Below are 24,420 nucleotides of genomic sequence, written 5' to 3'. Positions count from 1 at the left end.
TCCTTTTCTCTGTATATCTGCCATTCCAATAAAAATAAGATGAAATAAATCTTTTTTAAAACCATCAAAGAAACAACATATGAAGCTTCTTTGAGATTTTAGATACAATCTTGTAAAGACTATGAGAATATATTTGCTTACAATTTATTTCTTTTTCATTTATTTTATAGAAAATATAGCATTAATTTTTATTTATTTGACACAATGAAATATTTTAAAACCTTTGTATTGTCTGAAATAGATGTGAGAGCACTTCTAATTTCCATATGCAAAAAAATCCACGTGTAGCTTCCTTTAAGTAACTAACCTGTGATTTTGCAACTGTATCAAAGAGTGAATTACAAAAATCCAGTAGTATACTGTCAGACACATACTCCCCTTTGAGAACAAATGCTCAGACAGCAGTGTAGTAACAATTTAACTTACTTTCTTCAGAAGGTAATTACATAAATCTGATTCTTTACTGATCATGTAAAATTAAGCACATTACTTGATAATTCAAAAGTGATTAGTAGAAAAAATTTTATATGTACAACTTAAAAATATCTTTGTCTCCATGTCTGTTCATTTAACCATTAGCATTTATCCTTTATACCTATTCTTAATAACGAATTCATGCTTTTTACACAATACAGAAGCCTTTTGTAAACTCTTTAAACCAACATTTGCAATTAAAATCTACTATGCTCATGAAACAGAATTCTAAGTTTTGAATATTCTTTTCTCACCAAAAGAGACTGAAACTGTGAGATGAACTTCAGTACACTTATTTTAATATTCACTGCTGCTGAGAGTTAGCTGTAGGTTATTTTAGTTACCAGAAGCAGTACTAATTTGCAACATCTTTGTATGACTATCTTTAGGTAAAAATATGTAGGGAGATGACTTCAGCCAAAAGCAAGTTTTAGTAGAACAACACAGTTACTAAGAGGAAAATATGTGAAATAACCAAGCTAGTTAAACATAAAAAGAAATCAAATATACACACTTTAAAAATGTAAGAACCAGATGATGTTTCTAAGATTGTTCAAAATTTACTAAAAGATAGAAGATACCATAGTCAAATAGTATATATACTTAAACCAATCAAATCACTTTTGTTTTATATAAGTTTTAAAAATTGAGTCCAAATGTTTGAGATCATGCATTTGTCAACTCCTATCTAAACTCCTATCAATAATATCTAAAACCAAACATGAACGTTTTGAGTCGTCATATCGGTTAGGGTTTGCTAATTTCAAAGCAAGACAGACATACTCAGTGGCATATCATAGAGTGGAAAATTTTGTATGGACGTCTTTGTATGTGGGATCACAATGCTGGGTCTGACCATCCCCAGATTTCTTGTATGGAAGAGCATTTTGAGTTTGAAAATGGGACTGAAGAATGTCTGCTCTGTATCATTCCCAAGATCTGAACAGAAGAACTCAACATACATATGTCCTAATGTTGGAACATACGACAAATCCTACCTGGTACTAAAGAGGAATACTGTAGATGGGATATTTTAACTATTCAGAGATGGAAATAATAACCAGTAATGAGAGTGTGCCAACACAACTAGTAGTGCAGATTCATAAAACAATTTAAGAAGGGCTAGACTGAAAAAGGGGCTGTGACATGGGATGAAACATGGAGGGATGGCATTTCAAGATGGGGAAAGGCATCACAGCATGGAACACAGGTGGTTCCAGAATGACAACTCCTGATTTGAATTCCAAAGTCATTCTAGAGTTTACCTGAAACAAGGTAGAATGAGAAATGTATGTTTTCCTTAAGGTCACCGAATTTAACAATTTCATGAATATTAGAAAACCTCATAGCTCTAAATCTTTATTTTCTATCACATAGAATCTATTATATTGCAGGTAATTACTGTTGTAAAATAGTATGTTTTCTTTTAAAAGAAATTTTGAGGAAGAATCTTTATATGCACATAAAATATTAGTATATATATATTCATATACATTAAAATTTAAATCATATATATAAACATTAGCAATGTAACTCCCTATTTGCATTTGTTACACAGTGTATTTTCTTTGTTCATATGTGATCCATCGATGAATTACTAGAAGAGCTGGGAAATGTAGAATAGTTGTGGCAATGGAGAGTCACCCACAAAACAGTCCAAATGACTCTGATTTATTTGTCATTAACCAGAAGGTGGTACAGAGGACAATCTGCAGAGGCTTATGAATAATACGTACTATTTTACATTTAAAGTTATCTGAAGATTTTGCAATAAAAATTTAAGCATACAGATTTACATAATGTTGAATTTAATATATTAGAATTGAAAGGAACTAGGGCACGTGTTTTTGTGCAGACCATTAAACTGCCACCTGTTACCCTGGCACCTCTCGGAGGTTCCTACTCATGTTTTTCTAAATGCGTAGATGGTGCACATATTTTGCCCCCTGCCACCCAACCAACAGAGAAGAACCGTGTGAAGCTCGGGACTCCTGCTTAGCCTCATCCAGGCCTGGCTCTTTGGACCATTTGGGAATGGATGGAAGGTTCTGTCTCTCTCTCTCTCTCCAGCGCGCTCTCTCTCTCTCTCTCTCTCTCTCTCTCTCTCTCTCTCTCTCTCTCTTCCTTTCTTTCTCTAAGCCTGCTTATCAATATATGAATAAGAATTTTGAAACACTGGCCTGTTGTAACACATTGTTAAATTCAAAGCTGACCGTAATTTTACCTAGGCAACATTTATTAGGTACTGCTTCCAAATTTTGGTGCCTAAGAAGAAAATGTCAACCCCAAGTTCTAATCAATGAAAGTTTTGGCTCAGTAAATGCACTGTGGTGAATACCAACACACACACACATACACAGATTAAACTTGGGATGCAGCATTTAAATTACATTCTGGCTTGATACATTGCTGTTATTTTATATTTCCTTTTTTTGGTTTTGCTATCTGATTCACTAATGTAGCAACCGAAGAATGGATAATGTTAAGATTTTGAAGAACAGATTCAATTAAAGTTATAAACTTTGAGTTAATATTGCAATGCTAATGATCTCATTTAGAGATCATTCTCTTAATCTTTGTCTTACTAATTTGGTTGTTTTCTTTTTCAAATCTTATTTTTAATTTATCTTGCTTTATTCATACACAGGAAATAGATTTCATATATGCAATTTAAAACTATAATTACGTTTCCCACCCTGTCTTACTCTTTCCCTTCATCCCATCCTCCTTTACCATTCCGTTCTTATTTTTCTTTTACTTTCAATTTACATTATAATCCTAAGAGTTTTAAAATATTCATTTTATTTATTTAAAAGACAGGATGAGAGAGATAACCTGTACTTAGCTGTCTGAAATCCAGTTCAGGATTATATTTGTATAGGTATACAGAAAATTTTTTAGTTTTATATAGATTTTCTGTTTTCAAAACTCAGTGACAGAGTGAAAGGGAGAGAGAACAACCTTTTATTTGCTAATTTATTCCCCAAATGCCCACAGTAGCCAGTGGTAATCTCATCCAAGCTGTTACCATACAAAACAGAAAGCTGAGTGACTGGGAACTTTAATTGCACTAGCAGCTAACAGTAGAACCACAAACAAGGCTATTTTAAAATTATCAGTATAATTTCTCCTGGCTATAATTTAGTGCTCCTAAAATGGCAATGGATATGCCTAGTTTTGATCACTAGGAAGCTGAAATATCTACTTCTGCTCCAATTTACAGCATGAGTAGCAGGTACTGTGATAGAGTGATAAAGCTGCTTTGGGATATCCGGAACCCATATGGGACTTCTTGATATCAAGTCTCATTTCTGCTGCTGATCTTTGCATCCTGGGAGGTGGCAGACAATGCCTGGAATGGTTGGGTCTCTGCCACGTCTCCAGGATGGAGTTCCTGGCTCCTGGCTTTGGCAGGGCCCAGATTTACCTATCCAGATATTTTGAGAGTGAGCCAGTAGACAGAAAATCAATCTCTCTCTCTTTCTCTCTTCTAACTCTCTCTCTTCTTACCCTCTCTCTTATTCTCTTCTTTTTTTCTGTTACTCTGTCTTTGACTTGAACAAATGAACTTGTAAAACAAGTCCAGTGGTCAAAACTGTCTACAAATGAAATGTCTCACACTATGTTCATCAGAATGATGGCTTGATATGAAAAGAGCCCAGGGGTTTTGAAAAACTGAATAGATTTATGATTGTCATGTAACTTAAAAAAACATAACTGGGAAAATCACAATTTGTTGTCTAAAATGAATTGGGGCTCTTGAGAGTTAAAAGAGCACTGTTAATAATTATGTTGAAATAACAATGAAAATGCCATGTTCTTGATCAAAACTGGATATTTCTCGCCCTACATAAATATAAAACTATGTTTAAGAATTTAACAACTTCCCATTCTTTGTTCCAAAAATCTATAGTTCACAACCTATGAGATTTCAGCACTCCTATTGTAAAGAAAAACTTGGGACCTGGAGTGATGACAGCTAGCTTTGTAAGCAGATTTTGTGGAAGTACAAATGAATTCACATAATAACGTATGACACTGCAATTCAAACCCAATATGGTTTCCCAATTTGAAGAAACATGTTATACCATTCCACATATTTCGATGGCAACGGCTGCCATGGGCTATTTGAGCTGTGGGAATAAGCGCTCTATAAAGCAAACACTTAGAATAAACTCTCTCATTACAGACCACTACTGGCAGGTTCTTCCAGCAGCACCTCCTGAAAATAACAAAGGGCAGTGACTCATCGCATTTCCCCAATCTAGCATCAATAGACAACATCCAGGAACTGAGCTTACATGAATTAGGGTTCCAACCTCACCATCAAACTGTCAGTGGTTTCAGAGAGAAACTGAACTTCTACCACACTATTACAGAATGAAGCCACAGGAGTTAGCCAATCCCTTTAGTAAGACTGCGTCCCAGGAGGAAATGGAACTGCAAACATTCACTCAACCCCAGTGTTAAATATCAGATGGGAATGAGAATAAATGAGAAATTCCAAGGCTCCTGATATCAGAAATACCAAAAATACAGTAAATTTCACTTGTCACATGAAGAGCTAGCAAAACCACTACCTGAATGAGAAAAGATAATCAACCAATGCCAATGTAGAGATGAAGCAGAGATTGGCCTCATCTGATTTTTTAACTCACCATGAAAATATTGAAATAAGCAAAGCTCTTCAGACAAGTCAAATGGAAGCATTCCAACAATGCTTTAGAACATATGGATAGAATAAAAATTGCACAATAATTTTTAGAATGACAGAAATAGCAACCTCAGAGAATGGGCATAAATGTTGAGCAGAAGATAGACAATCAATGAACATGAAAACATGCCCTTCAAACTGAGTCAGTCTGGAAAAAAGATGAAAAAGTAAAGGACATAATCTCAGAAACCTATAGGACAGTAACCAAGGAGCTAATATTCACTATCATTTCTAGAGAGAGGAAAGAGAAGTGTTGAAAAAGATAGAGCTTCCCAAATTTGATAGGACATCTACACCTAAATATTTAGGTGTAGGATAAACTCAAAGAAACACATGGCAAATCGATCATAATTGAATTTCTGAAAAGCAAGTGGCATACAACAATTTCCAAAGCAGAGAAAAGTGACACATTTCTCTCTGGACAACAACAAAGTAAGTGACAGACTTCTCACTTGAAACCATGAGGGAAGCAGACAATTCTTTTATAATACTGACAGAATAGAATTGTGATCGGTACATTCTGCATTCAGTAATAACACTCCTGAGGAATAATAGGAAAAAATATTGCCCAATGAAGGAAAACAAAAGACTGTGTTCTAGTATTCCTACCTGTATGAAATATGTAGTTCAAGTTCCCCAAACAGAAATAAAATCTCTTAAATATAGAAGTTTTTACAACATTCACACAAGTATAAAAGTTATACATCTATACCTGTGAGAATATTTTAAATGTTTAAAATTATTAAATAAGAAGTTACTTGAGAGAGAGAGGGAGAGAAATAGGAAGAGGGAAAGGAAAAGGGAGAGGCAAAGAAAAAGGTCTTTAATTTTAATTTTAGGGTTCATTATCCAGTCAGCTACAATAGACCGGGAAGGGCTGAACTGAAGCCAGGAGCCAGGAGATTCTTTAGAATCCCCCACAATATGTGCAGGGTCCCAAGCAGTTCAGCTATCTTATCCTACTTTTCCAGACCAGAAAACTCAGTAGAAAGTAGAGTACAGAGGCTCCAACCAGTACCCCTTTAATATGCTGACTTTTTCAGCTGCACTGTGACACAGCCCCCTATGGAGGACATTCAGGGAATAAACCAGTAGACAGATGGGACAGCTCTTTGTCTTTTCATCTGTTTCTCCAACTTTCACAATATTAAAGAAAAGAATACACACACAGGCTCTCACCCTATTGTCATTTCAGCAGCATCTTCTATAATCAAATTATACAGATAGTACTGTTGAGCATATAAATATTAACAAAATGATGACAATGATAGCTATTTTCATTGTTTAATTTTTGGTTCTGACATACTGAATGCCAATGGAATGTCTCTTGAGCTACACCTGGTACCTAACAAAGAAAACTCTTAGGATGTTTCTATTTATTACTGGGATTCCCCCTCCTGTCATGGAGGTTAAAACAATTTGTGACATTTTTGTGTGTGGTGAACAGTAGGGTTTTATACCTCCATCTTCTACCTTCTTAAATTCTGTGTGTATGAGACAGATCTCGTATTTAAATGAGGGTTGAGTCATTTACTCCAAAATGAGAACAATGACTCAACAGGAGAAATGTATATTCCTTGTCAGCTGTAAAGCTAGTGTAACCTTTCTCTGTAAATAAACTTTTGCTAAAATATTTGTAGCACCAAGTTAAAATTCAGAAGTTAGACGTCCTTTTGAAATGCTCTGTTCAACTTTTAAATGACAGAGCAGCTGCTTGTATTTTTATTATGTTTTTGTGTGTTTGTTTACTACGCGAGGAACCACTGACATCTCTCTGAAGGAAGATATCCGCTATCAATTGAATTGAGCATGGGTTGATTTCAGAAGCTTTTTTGGTGTGTTCTTTGATTATGATTATGACCAAATGAGTTTCCCTCCATTACATGTGAAATCAACAAGAGACTAGCAGGAGCTTATAAAATACATGAAATTGTATGAGTGACAGGGTTTGATTTGTTTGGGAGAAGTACTTGTCCCAGAACATATATAGTACAGTTCACGTTATTCAATAGAGTAATTGTGGAGGGTATTCCTTGTGAAGTTCATATAATGGAATTTCAGCGACAGATGAGAAGGTTGAAAAAATAATTATTCCTGTTATTTTCAAATTTTATCTTAGATTTTTGTATGTTAAGTTCTTTATTCCACATTCAACTTTGGATGCTTTTTCCTTTTCCAAAGATGAAATAATCATGTCAAAAATAAAATTCCTTGACTGTGGTCACCCAGGTAAACATTTGGGAAACTAAGATGATCAAATCTCAAGTTCGTTTTAGCTAAAATTTGAGTTAAAAGATGAGCTATAACATTAAATTTATTAGAAAAAAGGCAAACTCCCTAATATATGAAATGTCTTGCATATATGAATAGACTGAGACTTATTCTCTTGTAATGGTGTGAGAAGCTATTTGGATTATAGGTCACATTGCAAATATACTAATCAGCATGTATTTTTAAATTTTATTTCATTTTTAATATTGTTTACATGGTTCAGAGGGATGCATGCTCATTTGAGCTTCTTTTTAGGGCAGGGAGAGCCGAGGTATGGAGGAAGGTGGGTGGGACAAGTGTTCTGTTTGTTTTCTTTTCGCTCTCCTGATCTGCTTGGGGTGGGGAGAGACGGAGCCCATCCCCGTATGTCTCACTGCATCAGTGCCAGGGGTGGGAACATTCCTCTGATGAGTCCTTAGAGACCCCGAGGTGGGGAAGAATATCCAAGGGTTGTTACTTAAATGATTCTGAGAAAATTGTTGATCTCCTTGCACCAGGGTTGAGAAGATATCTCCAGGGTCTACTGGCTGACCAAGCCCACCTTAGTGTGCACCTGGGCATGTTGTTTACTACACAGGCATCAACAACTGAGGAGGCCCAGCCCTGAAACATGCTTTCCAAGGTCAAAACACACACACTGTGATTTTCCTGTGGCCAGGATTTGAGTCCAGCAATCTAACTGCGGAGTCACTCAAGTAACCTTGCCTGGGGTGACCTCAGACTTGACTCTTCAGTGCTGGGTCACTGCTAATCTTCACCGGCCAGTACATAAACCGGCATATGCAATTTAGTTGGCATATATTCTTCAACATCTTTTCAAAAGCATTGAGAGCTTGTAAAACTTTAATGAGCCGTTATGACAAAGTTGAAAACAAAAACGAGAAATACAAGGATACTACTTTGACAGCGGAACATTGCTGATCGTTACAAATATGAAAATGTATTTTGACAGTGTTAGGTAAGTGAGGAAGAAAACCTAAACCTAAGACTAACATGTTAATAGATTTAGATTGCGATCACTAAATCCGGTATTCTCAAAGTAAGGTGCACTGTATGGAAAATGCTCCCCTTTGCATCTGCTGTTTGGGTCTCATCTATGCTTTCTCATGACCCAGGTCATTCCAAGGTTCAAAACCGTTTACGGAAGCATGTCCCATGTACTGCTTCTGAGGCTCAAAAGAAGCAAATTTAACTCTCCTAAGAAGATGTTTACAATCTTAACTTTAGATAGTCTCAGTACACAGTGATAAAAGAAAAAAATAATCCACAATTAATCTACATATCATAAAACCTAACCAAACTTTCCAACATTTCAAATATCAGATAAAAACAGATGCTGATAATAAATGCAGGTGTTTTACTGTTAGATTTAGTAAAAATATTGAAAATGATTGTGGAGAAAATCAACACTATTAAACTATATTTCTGGTAAAATAAGAACTTTAAAACATATAAATCAGATATTTTAAAAAACTATAGACAATTTATCATTAGCCTAGATACAGTTGAATACAAACTTACTATATTGGAACTTAGGTCTTGAGAAATATATAATTAACCATTGGAAAGTAAAAAAAACAGAAAAATTGAAAGTAACCCATAGCATACAAAAATAAATGATTTGATGTAAAGTACATTAAAAATAAAACACTGAAGATATTGGTATATTTTTAAAAATTGGTCTTGTCATCCAAGAACATATTGCACTAAATAGCTGTTGTCAAATTTAGTAACATAATTATTATCTCCCTTGGGAAGTTCAGATTATTGAATAATCTTTTGATGTTGGTTTCTCCTTTGTATTACACAGAATTTTAGCAACATTTTACCTTGATGAATATTTTAAAAAGTTGGAATTATCTCAATCTCCTTCCTGGCATTCAATCCAGGAAAAATGGTCAAATTCACTTTCCTATAGAAAACCAGGCAGAAAATATGTTAGGTTTTATTGGCCATACGGTGTCTGTAACCAGCTCTACCATAAGGGAACAAAACCATGACAACACACCAGTTTTGCGCAACCATATTCCAATAAGCAAGAAGCCACAGAGTATAGTTCACTGTCGTAGCAGGAAACCTTTGTCTAATTTGCTCACTGTTCTAGTACCAGTGCTCCAGCCATTGCTATCATCTAGGTATCTGATTTGCCATTAAATCTATTGAACATATATGGAGACTAAGACATCTGACAAAAGATCAGTGTTGATGGACAGCTGTTGAAGCCACTGCTTGTTACACCACAATCTCAACTCAGAATACCTGTTCCAGTCTGGCTGCTCTGCCTCTAATCTAGCTTACTGGAAAAAAAAAGTTGCCCCTACAATTGAGTTCCTGCTATTTATATGAGAGATTACAGGGGATTTCTGATTTCTGGTCCAGTAGTGATTGTCATTTGGGGACTGCACCACCTAGTACATATATCTCTGTTTCTAACTCTGTGTCTCCTTTCTCACTCCTACTCTGTCATTCAGGTAAATAAATGAAACTTTTACATTTTTTGAAAAGATGTAATGCTGCATAATTCAGAAAACAATTGGTTCATATAGACATCAAAGACATCTTTGGAATACAGAGTTGTATTGTTTTTTGCACCTGACTCGCCTGACACTTGATCTTTCCTGTGAATTTGGTTGTAATGAAGGCAGTCCTGGAACAAGTCCTGGGCAGAACTTTCTACACTGACACACTCTTCTTGGTCAGTTAGCAGAATGTAGTGGTTATGTTACACTGACCGAGTACCAAACACAGAGCTCATTATAGAGCATAATAATTTACTCATCCACTTATTTTGCCTTTCATCATGCCTGTTCACCATATGAAATACTATCTGCTTATTTGTTCTCTGGTTAGTTATTTTTCTTAATACTAACTTATTAAAAAAATTATGTATTTTTACTGGAAAAGCAGACCAGACCCACGAAGACAAAGAGACAGAAAAAAACATCTTCCTTCCATTGGTTCACTCTTACAAATGGTTTCAATGGCCAGAGCTAAGTTTATCCAAAGCCAGGAGCCAGGAGGCTCTTCTGTGTCTCCTACATGGGTGCAGAGTCCCAAGACTTTGGGACATCCTCTACTGCTTTCCCAAGCCATGAGCTGGGAGCTGGATGGGAAGCAGAGCAGCTGGGACAAGAACTGGTCCGCACGTAGGATCCTGGTGTTTGCCAAGTCAAGGATCCAGCCATTGAGCTATCATGCCAGACCGTTAAAACTAACGTTAAATGCATGCTCATTTATGTCTCTACACACTATACATTGAAACAGAAGCAAAAATTATTTGGGGAAACACAGACGTCATCAACATGGAATATGGAATATGAGAAACAGAACCTGAAGAAATTCCAATTGCCAGCAGGGTTTATATACAGACAATTGCTCTCTCATGATCACTTATAATAAAGAGCGAGATGACTGGACCAAGGTAGCCTTCTGCCTGCTTTGGGGGACAAAATATATAAATAGAATACAGCAAAAAAGGAAAAACAGTCCCGCAGCTGGAAGGCAACTTAAAAGAAAAATGATGTTCACAGCTATCCTGCCAGTAGCTGGAAAAGCAGTTTTTAAAACATATTTAATGTTTACAGCCACTTGGAGGCTGAGCAAGAAGTAATACTTTGAAAATATGTTTAATGTTTTGAACCACTGTGTGGCCAACAAGCACCTCCTGCTAAAATATATTTAATGCTTAAAGTCATTTGATGGTTTGGGGAAAAAAAAAGAACTTCTTGTTAATTTTTAACATTTACTGCTGATCAGTGGCTGTTCAAGCAGCTATCAGTGCAGCATGGGTTTATGTTCAGGGACACGTTGTGCTGCTACTAAAACAATTCATACACTGCTCTGAAGGCCACAAAAAAGCTGTCAGTAGCATTGCCACTGCAATCGCATTACTAATAAAAACACAGGAATCAAATGGAGGACTAAAACGGTCCCTGAACACACAGTCATAACATGCTATGGCCCTGAAAATAGTTCTGTCATGCTGTGTGTTGTGGACACTTCCCCAATGGTACAGGAGGAATCATCAGGGCTTGCTTCATTTCATGAGACGTGTTAAAGGCATTCGGCAGATTGTGAAGCAAAAGTGTAATCCGATAATTGGTGTTTCTTACGAATCAACAGCTTGTCTCCACACATTGAAATAAAAGCTCTTTCTACACTAAGAAGATGCAAATTGGGATTAAAAAAAAGTCTCTTAAGTTTTTAAATCAACTTTGTTTATAGAAAGGACGTTGGTAAATATTCAGCTCATATGTATAGAGAGATGGACTCTGAGAGTAAGGGTGACTGGAACTAGCTGGAAACTTCCATAGTTTGGCCTTTCTCTTTCTAGTTTCTTGAAAATAATCATCAAAATAATAATTTGATTCTTCCTCATTCGATGACTGCCTATTACCAGGGTATGTGGCAGGTAGTACATGTGCATTTTCTTGCATTTTTGGAATAATGAAGAAAATATGTAATATTATTTCTTATTTCCAGTAAGAAAATCAAAGTACAACTAGGAAAAATAACCTATCCATATGTAATTCACAGGGGAAAGGCAGCTTGACTCTTAACAAAAGTCTGTCCTCATAAGTTCAACACTTAAACACTATTGCAAGTGCCAATGTATTTAATGATAAAGGAAAGATAACTCAAATTGTAACTCCCAGACACGGAATCTAATCCAATGATATCCCTCATACTACCCAGGTTTTCTAATTGCAATGGACTGTAATTCTTCTATTTCTAAGTTTTGCAACACAGATGCCTTAGGTATTACCCTCATGCTTATGCACCACTGCATTCTGAATGTGTGCTGGAGAATTAACTGATGTCTATAGTACCTCATGCCTACAGGTCAAAGTGAAGCAAATTTGAGGAGCTTCTAGGTGATGCACTTATGGTGTCTGCGCTGACAGGATGAAAACTGAGGAGGCACCAGGACAGGGCTGGATAGATTTTGCAGGATGCACTGGACAGATCCATCAGCAGAGGAGAGATGCTGACAGGCTGACTGTGAGAGGGCCGTTGACGGGGCAGATGCCTGTGGCATGGCCTGTGACAGGCATCACCATCCCTTATGGGAAATAATTCTGGTCCTGGCTACTCCAATGCCGTACTTACTGTCTAGGAAGGAGGTGGAGAATGGCTCCAGTCCTCGGGCCCTCAATCACATGAGAGAGCTAGAGAAGTCCCTGGCTTCCCACTTAAGATCAGTTCAGGTCTGGTCATTGGGAGAAGAAACAACAGATAGCAGAAATTTCTTTTTGCCTCTCCCTATTTCTGTAATGCTGTCACTCAAATAAAAACAATAAACTATTCTTTCTTGTTTTTTTTTTAAAAAAAAGATCACTGATGATCTCTGCTTGTTGGAGTCAAGCTCTTGGTAATCTGATTCCGTAACAATAACACATAATGTAAATGCTTGGACTTCACCCTCAAGATCAACACATAAATGGATCATGACTTTTACTAGAGGTGTTCTCTCTTGCTTTGTCTAGCTAATTCTTTCATAAGGACAGGGATAAGACATATTTATGTCTCAGAGATCCCCTTTTTAGGCAGGGACCACCATCCTCAAACTGTACAATGGAACATAAAATTTAAAAATTTCCATGCTCCCAAGCAGAGAATCTGAGACTGAAAGCTATGTTTTATGATTTAAAACATGGTTAAACTGACATTATTACTAGAAAAAACATATCATTGGCTGTGGTTTCCTTTGTTCTAAAAATCTTGAGAGTCATTCCTGCTTTTTTAAACATGCGTGTTGTTAAATGTTCTCATAAAAATTAAATAATAAAACTGCACAGATTATTTAATGATTAAATAAAATAAAGAACGTTAATTTCTAGATCATATGTCACCTGATTATAGCTTAGGAAATATAAGTCATACTCTATAAACCATAATTCATACCTGACATCTACTAAAACATGTCAAATGAATCTGATTATAAATATTCCAATCAACTACCCCAAAATGACTTAGTTCAGTTGGAAGAAGATAATAAAAGCATGAACATGGATTTAAACACTCTAAACCTGTCAGCACTCTAGAAAAAGTAACTTAAACTGCACACTCCACTGATGCATAATCATCAGATATTTAAAAGGGCACATTACTGTAATTCATTTTTACTTTAGTGATCTCAAAGAATTAAGACCACATCTATAATGTCCAAATTTGTCTCCAAGGAGTAGTGTTGAGTTGGGGAATATCTGCATCATTAAGTAATTTCCTTAGGTCAAAGTGGAGGCACTTTATCTCTAAATACTGCTTCCATGGCACATTGGATGTAGCAGCAGTTAGTAACAGCATGACCTTTCTCTTAAACAATTCATACATTCACTAGAATTTTCTCCTACATTAGGGAATTAATTGCAGCACACATAGTTGTAAGCTTTAAATATTAATTTTCCTTCAAAATCTCTATCACGCTCACCACCAATCTCTTTGTATACATATGAAATTCCAATATAGTTATGTTTCCTTGCAGATTTACTGATTCAGCAGATTTCCATATGTATAATGTATTTTCACAAAACTGAAATTTGCATAATAAACTATGTTTCAATACTCTATTTCCTCATCTTGTTTTTTTAAATAAGACAATTCACAACAGGTGTTTTTAAATTTATTGATTCTTCCTTTTTATTGCAAATTAAAGAGAAACATTCTCAAATTATTCAGAAAGTTTTTTTCTCATGAATATTTAAATGTGGATATCTATAATAAACATTAGATTTGTTGTCACATCTTTCAAATTTTATATGATTTTGGCCACAAACTATTAAATTTTTTTAAATTAATTGGTAGTGGTAAGTTCGAGACTGAAGGTGAAAAAGCAAATCCATAAAAAAAACAGTGTTTACATTAACAGAGTTGTAAACAATTGGCATCTTATATGAGAGATATTAGTTGATGGTGTTCATACATTATGCAAGCAGGCATTAAGTACAAGTGGACTTCAGAATGTTCTTGAGAAGGTAATCAAATTGAAAAATTTATTTTGGTTCGAAAGATTTTGAAATGCATTTATTGTGCTTAGATTTTAAAAGTCATAAAATGTATATAGGGAAAAAGCTATGATTACAGTTTGCATTTTTTTCACCAAATAAATCTGTTAATTGAGCGTGCCATGATAATTTTGAAGTATCCTCCTGTAAGTTCTGGATACACTATGATTGAACATTAGCTTTAACGTGGTCAGAGAAGAACAGAAAACAGAGATATCAGATGCCCAACTGGGTTTTTATGGGTTTTGGTTTTATGGATATTGCAGGAATTATAGGAAAGGACAAAAAGATAACTGTTTTATTTTTTACATTTAATTCAAACAAAAGGGTATGTCTCTACATTTATCTGAAAAATTTTCAGAAAATATGGTCAAAGAACACCAAGAAATAACTCCAGGCATGTAATGTGGTTCATTCAAATGGAATATTTCTCTATAATTTCAAAAAAGAAGAAAGTGAGAGGTTAAATTAAAATATGTTTAAATGTCTCTTGAACAAACAATGAGACATTTCCCTGATAGAACAAGGGAATAAACCAGAAAACCTTATCTTCCACAGTTCTTTCTTTTCTCTCATTTAAAAAAAATTTGATGAGAGAACAACCAACCAACACCACCCCCAGGGTCCCCAATGTGGGGCATGCTCTGAGGATCCTGCTCAAGAGGTTTCGATAGTTCAACAGATATGTATCTTTTCTTTAAGATGCTGTTGTGGTAAAAATAAATAAATAAAAGAGTCACTGGGATCCCCAAATGTCCACATTTTCAATTTACACCAGGAATGGAATAAATTATATATTTTTCTTAACAGTATTACTTCCTAAAAACCTTATGTTTTCTCAAAATATTATCTTCAGCTCAATGAAGTCAAAGCAAACCTCAAAAATTTTCTTCCTCATTGTCTTAGACTATTTTCTAGTAAGGTATGGCTCCTCCCAAATTTATGTCTAAATATTTAGTGATCATATTGCACTCCAAAAGTGCAGCAGAACTTAGAAAATAATTGTTCAGATTTAATATCTGAAGTCTACTCTAAGAGAATTTCTCTGGTCAAAAAGAAACTCGGCTTCATGTGTCTGATAAGGCCACATTTACAATTTGAAGTGCAGTTGAAGAAAATCCATGTAACAGCTCTTAGCAGATAGTAACCTTCTGGCCACGGGGCAGAGTGGGTGATCCTCAGTGTGTGTTCTGGACAGTTCTAGGTACAGCAAAAGTCCTTGGAAACAGGTTAGATCCAGGAAGTGTTAAAAATGACTCACACACAAGTTTCAAGTAGTAACCTATAAGTGATGACCAAACTTACCTTCCAGATATGGTAGGAGGTAGACATTACTTTGAAATAAAATGTGAGATTGACAGTGATCACTGAAGAATCAAAGTTACAGCATGACATTTTCATTAACATAGGAATCCTTCACTTATCACATCTTATTGTACATATGATAGTACTTCAAGGGTTCAGAGAGAGGTAGAACTAAAATATAAACTTGATTGGGGCAAAAATCATGAAATCCATGCTTGGTATTTTTTTTAGGATTCATTTCCATTAACTTTTCAAAAACATCTCTATGCACATTTCAAAATGTCTTGCACCAAGATAAACTTGGCTCTGAGTTCCATTTTCCATAGTTTCCGAAGTACTTTCTTACGATAATATTCCATATATTTAGGCTGATATTTAAATGAGTCTGATTTATATAAAGGTTATTTTAAAAAGATGATGCTAATATAGCCTAGTTGTCAATTAATTGCAACGATAACGTCACAATGTGATTTGCCGGTTGATATGATAGTATAGTCACTATTATGACTTATGTTTATAAAGGAAGCTGTATGAGACTGCCAAAACCTCTCGCAATAGTTACAGAGGAGGCAATACATGGTTTTCTGCATCACTTCTTGTAGATGCCCTTCACATTCAGGAAAACAGACTGAGTAAGAACTACCATGTGGTACTGTGTGTTGTATAATGGTTGACTTCTACAATGTGTGGACAAACTATTACTTCTTTGGCTTAGAGGATAAAGACATTCTATGAGTTCAGATAATCCACCAAATAGGATATAATAATGAAGAACATAAGATATTTCAAGTGCGGCTCTATCTAATGTAGCAGGAAAAACAACTAGATAGAAAAGGAGTTGACAAAATAAACGAGAACAGCTGCATTGTCTACAATAGAAAGGCGATATTTTTTGGTTACAAATAAAATGCTTACGTCAACCTGCAAAAAAAAAAAGTAAAAAAGATCTCGTAACACCTAAGAGAATTTTGATTTGCCTACTCACCCACAGGAGACATCTCAGGAACACTGGCAACATACGGTCCATCCAAAAATCGTGGTTCATTGTCATTAATGTCCTGAACTTTAATGATGAACTCTGATTCAGGCTCCAGAGGCTTCCTGGTCTCGATGTCCACAGCCTGAGCACGGAGGGTGTAGAAGGGCTTCTCTTCTCTATCCAGGCTTCTTATGGCATGAATATCGCCCGTGGTTTCGTCAATTGTAAAAACTGTGCCAGCACCATCTCCGGAGAGGGTATATTTCACAGTGCCCTCTCCCTTGTCCAAATCAGAATGGAGCTTTGGAGAAGAAAGAGTGAATGAAAACGAGAGGGAGAGAGAAGGCAAAAGAGAGAGAGGGAAATTGAGGTGAGGGAGATGGGGAGGGAAAAGAGATTAATGAAGCATTGTCATTACAAATCATATCATAGTTCAACTTCTTGACTTAAAAATTAAATCAGAACCTTAATGTTCTTCCCCATTTGTTTCTCCTCTCTCCAATTATTGACTACCCCAACTTTCAAACACACAGCAAGTTTAAAACATCAACTGTTAGCACTTAGATATACCTGTATAACTTACATCCTTCATTTTTTGCTGCTTTAACTTTTTGGGTTTAAAATGTGAATAGATAACATTTTTATCATTCCATTCACCTTTTTTCATACTATTGTAAGGAAATTCATTCAGAATATAGCCCCCTCAAGTTCATCAATAGGCTTAAACACAACTGATTCTGAGCATTGTTTATAATTCCTTTGTATCCCTTAGGAAATAAAATTTTACAAAATGATATGCATACAACTTAAGTATATTTATTGGTTTCTTTAAGACAATTATTGCACAAAATTGGTTAGTTGATAAATATTCACTAGGCTTCCAAATGAACTGATGATATTACTTAATGATCTGAAGTCAGTGAGAGAAAAAATCATTCAGTCTTTCTTAATTCCATTGTGCCTTTCTTATTTTAAAGCAAAGATTTGCATTAAGCAAGCTGCTTTCAATTCTATATGGTAAGAAATCTCATTTTAACACACTGACTTGGAAAAAGCCTCTCCAGTATTTACCAAGTGATTGATACACTTACTGATTGCCCTTTAAAATTCACAGAACAATGGCCTGTTCTATTTCATTCTCTACAAACAGAATTTATTCTTTGCAACATTAAAAATGTAAATTTAGCTAATTTCTTTTGAAATTCAGCACCAGTAGAGCTGACAGTGAATTGCGGAAGAAACATGAGCAGTAAGGGCTCAAAGAAAAAAGCACTGTTGCGACACCAAAGTCAAGACTGCTCCAACTGACATCACATTGTAAATGTATCAATTATGTGATGAATATATATTTCATTAACTATTACCCAACTTATGGTGTGATATACTTATATACATTAGTATTACAAGTAACATAAGCAAATAATAATATGTGTTTTTAGAAAAATCTTTTCTTTTTCATTCTGAATTAATTTTATCACTTGGGTGCAGATATCTGATTCCGCTTCCTGGTACGGTACCCTTTGGTACCCAACATGTAATGCTATAATACTTGGGTCCCTGTTGCCATGAGGAATATCTGCACTGATTTTTCTGGCTGATGGCACAAACTGGACTCTCGCACTCATCTTGAGAATGAATCATGGGATGGCGCTGTGTCTCTATCCCTCTCTACCCCTCCAATCTATCTCCCTCCTAGTCTTCACCTCCTTTCAAATAAAGTTAAAAAAAATCAATAAAATGTTCAAAAATAATCACAAACAGTGTCCTTGGAAGTATTTTGAATAGCATAAATATCTTTCTATAATTAAACTTTCCACCCATTAGTATTAATGATATCAAAACATAAATACATTAAGCATAACATAAACTGTGGCCACATCTTTGCTGTTAGACACTGATTTCTAGATTGGGTTCCATAAAATATTGTTATTCTTAAGACTTAATGATACTAAAATAATTTTCACATTGTAGTTTTTATTTATTGAAAAGTTTGTGTTAAAATATATTTATGCAAGTGTAAGCAGTAGTATATATGCCCAACTAAATTTAATAATTCGAATATGGCAAAAATAAGAGCACATACAATTTGATACTTCTTTAAAAGTTGCTGTGTTTTTTACTTCAGTGTAAGGAAAATTGTGATAAATTATAGTAGAAAGTTTCCTCCCCTAATTTTACAAACTACTGTGAAATTTAAGAAATTTGAAGCATAAAATTAAGTTGCTGATAAATGGTCTTTGAACTCAGAAATTTCAAATTGCAAACTTCAGCCATACTATTAAAGATATTCAGCACAGTAGGGATTGCTTTTGCTTTAAAATCTATCTAAATACACGAGACAGGCAAAAGCTCAATGCAAAATAAATGACTTTATAATCTGAATCCATTTTGCCAATGGCTCAAAAGAATGTGGTAATATTGTGGAATCTGAGAGAATTTTTAAGTGGGTTTCACAATGTGATCCAACTGACGTACACACACAAATCCTCATGCAGCTAAAATCAGAACTGGTTTCTTCTCAAAGGAATTTAAGAATAAAGTGCAAATGTGTTCTCTGGTCCTAAGAACCAAATTAAATTCAGTTGTTGCTACTCCTCAGTCTTTTAAATTTTTTTTTTTGGTAGAGATTAAAGCTTCATAAAGAAACATGTGAAAAAAGTTTGAGCTGAAATGAAGTTGATGATTGTACAAATCTTCAGTGGATTATATGTTTCATAGCCGTTCATCACTTCACAATATCATCTTAACAACAATGTAGTTCAGCAATATTCTTCATTGAGGGACAACATCTCAAATGAGTCATTCTTTGTCAATAGGACCAGGCACATTGTACGGCTTAAATATAGATTTTTCTCCAATTCCCACTATAAAATTAAATAACTGATAATGACCTGACACTGTACATCAAAAACTTTTTTACATAAAAATTGGTTGAATGCAGAATGCTAAAAAATAAAACGAAAATAACTATACTGTTATGTGGAGATAACTTATTTTCTCATTTTAAAACTTTTGAGTTGTATACATTTAATCTTTATAAGATAAAGTAGAAATACATAAATGAAAAATATTTGATGCATACTTTATATAGCATTTCTATGATTTTATGTAAACACACGATATAAAAAAACCAAATTAACATTTTAAGCATAAAACACATATTTACAGTTATTTAGAATTGTACAATTTATGCATGCATTATATTCAGTCATTGACGTTGAATGATTTAATGGACAATGTCAATCCTTTCATAAACAATATGTAAAATATATAGGTGCACATGTGTATGTGTTTCTATGTGTCTTCTATCCAGTACTTTCAGACAGTCAACTATGAGGATTCAAAAAGAAATATTTTTGGAATCTAAAGAGAGTTGAAACTGGATCAGTCGCAGGGACTGATCTCCACGAATGACATTGATTTCTTCACCTTTCGAGAGATGACATTCAGGCTTTGCTTAGAATATGCAGCTAGTTGTTAGTCGCGTTTGCCTGAGCACAGAAGGAAAACTGGTGAAGAGTGGACTCATCTGCTTTGCTGCATCTTTGGGTGGTGTTCACCAGACAAACCCACATGACATCTGTGGGTGGTGTTCACCAGACAAACCCACATGACATCTGTGGGTGGTGTTCACCAGACAAACCCACATGACATCTGTGGGTGGTGTTCACCAGACAAACCCACATGACATCTGTGGGTGGTGTTCACCAGACAAACCCACATGACACCTTCGGGTGGTGTTCACCAGACAAACCCACATGATATGACTTTACACACATGCTTCAAGTTCCACTAACAGAAAGCAATAATTCCTCAGAATACACTTATCTTCTTTTATAGCATTTTAAAAATAACAGCTAGAAATATATCTTATTTCGAGTATTAAAAATAAGCTCTCTCTGAGTGGGTGCTGAGTACATTTACTAACTGAAACGGCCAAATTCAATAAGATCATCTTTCAGTGCTGACACTTAAAATAACATTTCCCCCAGAAACAGATTTCCATAAATGATGGATGCAGAAATAGACACTGTCCAGGCAGTTGTTCTGTGGAAAGGGTGGTGGTGTTTTCTGACGTTTTTCAAGTCAGCTCAGATGATGCGTGAAAATGAGATGCCAAGAGAGGCTTTACAAAAGACGCTAGAGACTGGCTTCACCCTGGAAGTGAACTTCACTCCAGTGCTTGCAAGTTTTGAGAAAGCTGATCTGAAGCTGAATGCTTACTGTTATCTCTCTGATCATATTTTTAGAGCCTGCTCCACAATGAAGGAATTTATTTACAGTTTCTTTGGGTTGAACAGTACACATAAAAACAGAAAATGTGTTTTTCACACCACCATGTCCAACAGCAATTCAATTTCCATTTGCCCTTTGTCAGGACAGAGGTGTGGACCAGGCCTAGACACAACATGGAGAGTGCTGGAAATTAAAGCCTCTGATTTTGGAAGTGTTAATTGCATGAACATAAAAATATTGTTCAATAGATATTATTTATTAATCCATATGTAGTTGTGTATGTGTTTTTTTCTGAGATGCTGTAGAAATGCATTAAATACAATCAAATGCTACCATGTAATATAAAATGTACACCTTGTCTCTCAACTCTTGCAGTCAGGCAGATTTTCTGAAGAAAAATGGAAAAAAAAAACCCACAAAATAAGCAACATTGGGCATGCATTTCCCCAAGCATGGATCTTACCAGGTGTTCAGAAGGCCAACATTCTGACACAGTACTGCATTATGCAATGCTTTCATCTGACAGGAGACCAATGAGTCTATAAATGACCTTCAAAACTTGAGATGAAACAAGTAAGTAGGTTTTCTGAGTTTTTTTAATTGCAGTGATGGGAACCTGACAAACGTGGTATACTTGAGTGAGATCCACTTTTTCAGTGATCTCAATGGACTGAGTATAGTAGCTTGCCCTCCTTAATGTAGGTGGGCCTCCAATCAGTGAACTGCCTGAATAGAATAGAAACCTGGCATTTCACTGCTTTGGGGCCATGTTATGGGGTCTGTTTCTTCTTTATTTCTCCCAACTTTCTTTGGTATGATTTTAAATATGATTCATCAGAGTCTATACACTGCAGCTATCCCTCTGGCTTTCTGGCTCCAATGTCCTGACCACCTATCTAGAAGGGCTAGTCAGAGCCTGTTCCACAGGAAGCCAGTTCCTCCTATCACGGTCTATCTATGCCTCTGTCCCTGCATGTTCTCTGAAAAAAACAGTATTTATTCATTAATTTGAAGTGCAGACAAATACACACAAAGAAAGAGGAATGGGGAGGAAAAGACAGATATCCAACTGTTCCTCTCCTCCTCCAACTCCCTGCTAATGGCCCAGGGTAAGGACCAGAGGATGGCCCAATGGCCTCAGTCCCTACCACCCAGATGGGAGATGAAGATGGAACTCAGGAGATTTTGGCCTCGCCCAAACCTGGGCTGTTGCCTGCCTTTGGAGAATGTATCAGCAGATGGAATACCTCACTCTCATATGTCTCCCCCTCTCCTTCTGTAATTCTTTCAAATAAATGAAGTGAATCTTAAAAGGATGCTCTTTCTTATGCCCATATTCTGTGATGAAATGCCTGGGGTTGAATTTATTTCAATTCATCATTCTAGATTCCTGCGAAAGTACACGTTAGGGAGCAGCCAGTGATGACTTGCAGTTCCAGTGTCTGCTGCCCACATGGGGGACCCAGGTTGAGTTTCTGGCTTCTGGAATATCTACAGAGAGAAGGAGATACGAAGAGGAAGATCTTTTGTCTGCTGGTTCACTCCCTAAGTGAGTGAGTAACAAGTGGCCGCAATGGTTGAATCATATTGTTCCGGGTCCCAGGAGCTTCTCCCAGGTCTCACACGTGGGTGCAGCGTTCCAGGGCTTTGGACCAGTCTTGACTGCAGTCCCAGATTGCAAGTAGGGAGCTGGATGGAAAGTGCAGCAGCTGGGATATGAAGCCATGCTCATTTCGGATCACAGGCATGCAAGAAGAGGATTTTGCCATTAGGCTATCTCATCAGCCCAGCTTCTAGCTTTAGCATGGCTCGTCTTGTCAGTTGGTGGTAAAGGCAGAAGGAAGACACCAAGCAGACCGTTTCTGCTCTTTAAATAAATAAGAGACATATTTGATTCTGTGATTCTTTCTGTGAGTGTATCCTATTACAGTTTTATCTGTCCTTACTACGGATACATGAGTTTCTTGTTAGACTCCACATATCCTCCATATACATGTTCCTTTCCATGTGTTTTTTTCTATTTTGCAAAAAAAGCATTATAATTATTCATTGCTATCTTGGATCTTTTATCTTCACCTTTCTAGTTCAAAAGGATACACACTAAAATAATGACTAATATACTTGTTATTGTCTCTTTGAAGGAGGTAGTCCACATTCTTAATTTTTCCATTAGACAAAGGAACTTCCTGATGTGCCACTTTCTTCTAGTCTCTACACATACATAGGGGATTGTGCTTGCTTTGGCAGCACATACACTTACGTAGGAAATAGCAGTCATGATGGTGTCTACTATTCTTGTTTTGGAGACCTTCTGACGCGAGTTAAGATACCTCAGGGCTGTTTCTCTGCAGACACACATTCAGAGGGCAGGCGAGTGTTTCTGGGTGGAGAACCCCTTCAACCAGGTTTGGTACAATAATCACTTAAACGTAGTGATTTTTGTTTCTACTCTAAAATGCATCATCATCAGGGATGAAAATTCAGTAATATATTTCAGCAGTTCTTGAAATCTGAAGTAAGTCTAAACCTGTACCTATACGCACAATTCCCTCAGAACTGGTCCGCATGAGTCTGGCAAACTTTTACGTGAGCTTCCTTGGCTCAAATAATTTAATTATACATAAATAAAACAAACCACTTTTGCAGTATTCTTTTGTGTAATGATAAAATTCTTAGTGTGTCTTTTTTGGGGGGTATAGGTCTAGAGTTTTATGTTAATACCTATTTCATTCTCTTACACATTACAACTGGCTAGTATCTGAACCACAAAGCCCTTCAATTATGTCTAAGGTATTGTTTATAGACAAAAGTAGAGTGGACCCCAAGATGACCTAACTGCCTGAGTAATGTTATTATGCAAATACCTCTCTGTCCAAAAGCCACTTAAGGCTCGAGAGTACTTGATATTCTCTGCCACGCCACTCTCGGGAGGGATTCATTTGTTCTTTCTAGTTTGACCGCTGCGATAGGAGCATGAGGAAAACCACTTTACAAGGTTAGGAATTCCCTTTAACAGTCCGAAGCGAGTTGTGAACTCCCCTGTCTGCGAAACAGACCCAAAGCTATTTATCATTTGGAAATATTTTGCCTTCTATTGAAGAAACTAAAAATCCATTTCTAAAAGACCCACACCTCCCCAGAGATGTGCCAAGAGGGAGCATAGAACAAAGGCTGCTTCACAAGGCTCACGAGCAACAAAAGCTAATGTGAAAGAATTTATTACACATCCCATTCAAGAAAAAGTATACTTTCACATGGTGCTCCTTTTCTTCTTTAAATATTGCATGTGTGGTCACATGTGAGAGAGCCTACATGTTTTTTCAGATTCTCATATTTTACAACTTCCTTTCATCTACATTATACTCTGTCATTTGGATTCATTGCATTAAATCCATTAGTGTCTCTGTAAGTTAGAGAGCATACTGGCTCAGGGCCAG

The 24,420-nt window shown here is 36.0% G+C and overlaps 1 protein-coding gene across 1 annotated transcript in view; it reads right to left on the bottom strand.

The window, feature by feature from the left end:
• The window catches only part of CDH12 (cadherin 12), a 413,488-nt gene that overhangs the window by 94,843 nt on the left and 294,225 nt on the right, over nt 1-24,420 (bottom strand). Inside the window, exon 4 of the mRNA XM_058680040.1 lies at nt 16,754-17,048. Coding sequence (XP_058536023.1) covers nt 16,754-17,048 — 295 coding nt within the window. The remainder of the gene's footprint in view (nt 1-16,753; nt 17,049-24,420) is intronic.

This window comes from Ochotona princeps, chromosome 23, assembly GCF_030435755.1.
Source record: "Ochotona princeps isolate mOchPri1 chromosome 23, mOchPri1.hap1, whole genome shotgun sequence".
NCBI classification, from domain to species: domain Eukaryota; kingdom Metazoa; phylum Chordata; class Mammalia; order Lagomorpha; family Ochotonidae; genus Ochotona; species Ochotona princeps.
The sequence above is the reverse complement of the archived record's forward strand: the minus strand, read 5'-3'. Positions and strand labels throughout refer to the sequence as shown.